Raw genomic sequence first — 4,544 nt, 5'->3', positions numbered from 1 at the left:
TCAAGGATGGCTTTTTCAAGAGCTGTAATATTTTTCTCCTGGGAAGCAATCTCTTCCATGACCTTACAAAAAGGATTAGAGTAGGTGAGGCCAAGCTGTGCTCCTCAAAACTCAACAGCTGACAGCAGGTGCGTTGTGATCACGTAAGTTAGGAAGAGGGAACCTCGGATTTCTTCTTAAGCAGCATGCCAGAGTGAGTCTAATCTCTCTTCTCTAAAGCAGTGATTGCTGGTGGGCAAGGCCACTCACTGAGACTTAGAACCTTATGGACTCAAGGGACAGGACGGGCCATTGTCACCTCATCTACCCACAGAAGAATGCCCTCAGCAAAGTCCTGGCCAGCGTGGGGATCTCACTGCTGCTCAAAGCCGCCTGCTCGCCTTGGTACAAGGTACCTTTGTATCGTGAATCAGGGCCGGGCATGAATGAATGAGAAACTACGTTTAATAGAGCGTAGTTCTGAACGGGAACCAAAGGTGGGATCTAATACCATTACTCACTACTGTTACCCAAATATGATCCTGCTCTCCTGGGAGGGTGGCTCTGACCTTGCCACTCCCAACCCTGGCACCCCCAGAGCATGCTAGAGTGGTGGTGGAGGGCGAAGATGACAAGACATGGGCTGTCTGGGTTATGGTGAGTGGCAGGCAACAGAATCCACAGAACAGAGAAATACCTAGATTGGGGACTCTGGGAGAAAAACAAGCTTCTGGGGATTTTCCCAGCGTGCCAAGTCCTGTGCCACCGGGAGAATTCCCACTTATCACTGCCAAGTGAACCACGGGAGAGACAGAAACTTTCCTCCTGTGTTTCTTTTAATTATGTGGATGACAGACACGTTCGACTTTGGTTCTATCTTAAGAAAATTCAAGTTTAAATGACTCCCAATTTAAGCGATGGTATTTTAAAATAAATTTTGTATTATCTAAGAAGAAAGCTGTATTTTATCTTGAAAAGATATCTGGCTTGGATGGGTCAGAAGGGATATGGAACAGGGTGGCCTTCATCAGTAGCTACGAAGGCTTTTGCAACGGTGGGCTAATTGCAGGTGTCCTTCATGAAACACAGGCTAAGACCAGATTTCATTTGTGAAACACGTCGATACCCAATAAGACCTAGGAAGTGCGTAAGCAGGTTTACCAGCAGAACTTTGTTTTCTTGAAATCTTAGATGTTTCTGCATTTTGTGTCTACATGTTGAGAAATGGCCTCAACCGTAATCAAAATTGCATTTCCCTTAAAATCAGCATATTCCAGACACCGTTGAGAGTCTTCCGTATGTTACCTCGCTCATCTAGGCTTTATTAGTCTTGTTTACAGATTAGGCAACTGAAGCTCGGGGAAGTTGAGTAACTTGGCGGGGATCCCACCACAGGTAGACCGTGTAACTCATCCACCAGCTGATCTGAGTTACATCTCCCTGCAGAGCCAGAGATCTCAATCCACCACTGAGGCTGGCTGCCTCTGAGAGCAGTATTCACAAGGAAGGATTTAGTCCACTGTCTCCACATCCTCTGGGACAGACCTCATAACCCTGCTAAGTTAGCAGAAACTCTGAGGTCTGCCCAGTGAGCTGGGAAGGCCTATTTGGACTCTTCCCAGCCAGAGCAGAAGAGCACCCAGAGGCTTCCCAGTGAGCAGAGAGGGGCCTCCCTCCTTGATTGGGGCTTGGGAAGGGCTGTGTATTTGCTGAGCACTCTGAGAGGAGATGTTCAGCACTGGAGTGGCATAGATCAGAATTAAGCCAGCGCTTTTGGCCTCAAAGGGGATTTCTCCATCCCAGATTGGGAACATCTCTTTCTGATGGCAAAGAGTCTCTGGGCCAAGGAACACCTAGATTGCAAAGCTCCCAGGTATTAGGCCCACACTCTGCATTATCATTTTGCCCTACGACAGCCGGATTCAGGGAACAGCAAGGATTAGGAAGAGTTCCGGACCATATAGTCCATTCCTTACTTTACAGATGGCGCTAAGGAAGGAGAGAAACTTTCCTGGCAGTGTTGGAACTAGAAGCTAGGTCTCCTGAGCCCCACACCGTCAGGTGTCCATAAGCATCAGGGAACCAAATGTTAGCAGAGTGTAGCAGCGGCTTCACACATGGGAGGGTGCTGAGATGATAAGCCTTGTGCTTGGAAGGTGTTCCTTCAGTGTTAGCGGAATAAGAAATGAACGAGCAGTCTACCCCAGCAAAGGTCTTCCTTTGACAGTAACCCACATCGATCTCCGACCTGCTGCAACTCAGCGGAAGGCAGCCTCCCGTAAGTAGAACTCTTTTTGGAAAAGAAACGGTAAGTACATAAAAGTCTTGCTGAAAACTTGTAAAGAGGTACGTAACCATTAAAATAATTATAAAGACAATTTAGCCGCATGAACAAAGGCTTGCAATAATTAGCAGTGAAGGAAAAAAACAATCATGAAACTGAGTTTATGCCGTAAGTACAATTGTGCAGAAATTATGCTGGTAAAGGGTGGGACTGCTCACAATGGCTCACATTCATTAAACACTTACTGCCCCATGATACAGGCTCAGTATGAAGACGCCCCCATAGCCCTATGAGTAGGGACTCTTGGAGGTTCGGTACAGCAGATGGCGAACTCCAGAACCTCCAGTCTTACCCATTGACTTGAACCCATGGCATGAATGGAATTTTTTTCTTTTTCTTTATGTTGTTTGAGTATGTAAAAAAAAACAAGAAACCTCTCACAATGATTACTAATGGTCTGGAAATCACCAAACTTACACTCTGAGGATATTTACATTCAGGAAAAGAAGAGATGTAAATATCTTACCGCGTGGTGGCGCTAAAGGACCTACTCTACCGGTACCTGGAAAAGCTTGCGCCTGGAGCCCGGCAATGCTTGCCCCCCATTTTCCAAGCTGGCAATTCTGAGACTGCAGTTCCTGGGTTGGGCACACAGGCTGTGTACCCCCATCAGCTGCCTCTCCCACGCCTGCCACCCACAACTGACACGCGCGTCCACAGGCGCCCCTTAGAGCCCTCCTCCAACCTGTGATATCCCCATCCTATGACCCCACAACCCCAGACAACAGCAACCTGGCTCACCCACTCCGCATTTCCTGCCCCCAGATCGAATTTTACTCCGGAGAAAGACCCAGAGAGGTGCCTACAGGCTCAAGACGACTCCCGATGGGGGCTGCTGCTGCTCTTCACCTAGGTTTTGTAGGACTTGAATAAGCTTCCTATGGACCAGCCAGAGGGGTCTAAGTCAGCCATCACCACATTCTTTTCTAGACAAAAGAAATTTTGAGAGCCAAGAGAAAGGTTAGCATCGCATCTCATGAGCAAGAGGGGCATGGTCTACATAGGTGATCCAGCCCAACTACTTTATTGAATTGAATCTGAACTGAAATGTCTTGAAACCCTGTCCTGGGGCCCCAAGTCCTGTGACATTGAAGAGTGGCCTGTGCTAAAATATGGATTTTAATTGTTAGGCAACCACCATACCAGCAGCACAGGAAAAGAAACTCGCCCCAAAATAAGCCCCCCGAGCGGGCTTGGAATGCCAGTCAAGAGGTCGCAACAGGCTGGCTAGAGGCTCCGCCAGCCTGAAATGAGAGCTCGGTACTACTGTAACTACTGTTTACGATGTGGTTTAATGAGAATTGGAACTAGCCCTACTATTAGCAGACAGCATCAGGGCGGAGGCCCCCGGCCCAGACCCCTCGGTCTTCGCCTTCCCTAAGTGGGATGGACTTCCTCATCTGCATACACAGCACTTCATCGATATAGATGGTGTTCTCTTTGACCTGGATCTCCTCCTGCAGGGCAAGCTGTCTGCGATATAGCCCTTTCAGCTCAGACTGCGCTTGGGCTAAAGTTTCCTTTAATCTGGGAGAAAAGGAAGAACAGAAGAGAATCATTTCTCTCTATGCATTGCTTTTTCAAGGGAAAGAATATTCCCCAGGGTTCAGTGCAGGAGCCAAATCGACATGTGCTCTTCCCCTTCCTATCTCCTCATGAAGACAGAGATCTCATTAATTTTAGAATAAAATGCATACTGAAAAAGCCCTGGTAAAAAAAAAAAAAAAAAGATTTCAAATTGGTGGCCACAGGCCAGATTCATGACGTTGACACCTTATGAAATGCTGATGTTTAAAACAGCAGATTTGACCTAAACATCTGGAGGTGGGCTTCTGTAGAATCATTCAATATTGGGATCCATTTTCTCCAAGTCAACAATTTTGGCGGGAGGTGGTGGAGACTGCCCTGTAGCGGGGATTCCTCAAACATTACAAAGCAGGCTGGCTTCATTCAGCCCGCTGGTCACTACCTAGCCTCTGCTTGAAATCCAGGTTGGGATTGAGACCCTAAGGCCCTCTGCTCATTGGCTGCTAACCTACCTTGCAACGTTGTGGGTGATCTCTTGAACCTCCTTCATTAGCCTGTACTGTGCAACGTCACGACACAGCTCCACGTTCGGCCGGTGTGTCCTGGTCTCCAAGCGCGTATGAGCCACCTTGGCTGGCCCTTCTTGATCAAGGATGGCTTTTTCAAGAGCTGTAATATTTTTCTCCTGGGAAGC

General features: G+C 47.8%; 1 protein-coding gene across 1 annotated transcript; it reads right to left on the bottom strand.

Annotated features, from left to right (window-relative positions):
• Nucleotides 1-3,596: 3,596 nt before the first annotated feature.
• LOC113222997 (tektin-1-like) lies at nucleotides 3,597-4,538 on the bottom strand. Its single transcript, XM_026452563.1, has 2 exons — nucleotides 4,363-4,538; nucleotides 3,597-3,850 (listed from the first exon to the last, which is right to left on the bottom strand). The coding sequence occupies exons 1-2, from the start codon at nucleotides 4,398-4,400 to the stop codon at nucleotides 3,643-3,645; spliced, it is 246 nt and encodes an 81-aa protein (XP_026308348.1). The 5' UTR covers nucleotides 4,401-4,538; the 3' UTR covers nucleotides 3,597-3,642.
• Between the last annotated feature and the right edge of the window lie 6 nt (nucleotides 4,539-4,544).

Source organism: Piliocolobus tephrosceles, unplaced genomic scaffold (genome assembly GCF_002776525.5).
Source record: "Piliocolobus tephrosceles isolate RC106 unplaced genomic scaffold, ASM277652v3 unscaffolded_37390, whole genome shotgun sequence".
Lineage (NCBI taxonomy): Eukaryota > Metazoa > Chordata > Mammalia > Primates > Cercopithecidae > Piliocolobus > Piliocolobus tephrosceles.
Note: the sequence above shows the minus strand (reverse complement) of the source record. Positions and strands in the feature narration are given on the sequence as shown.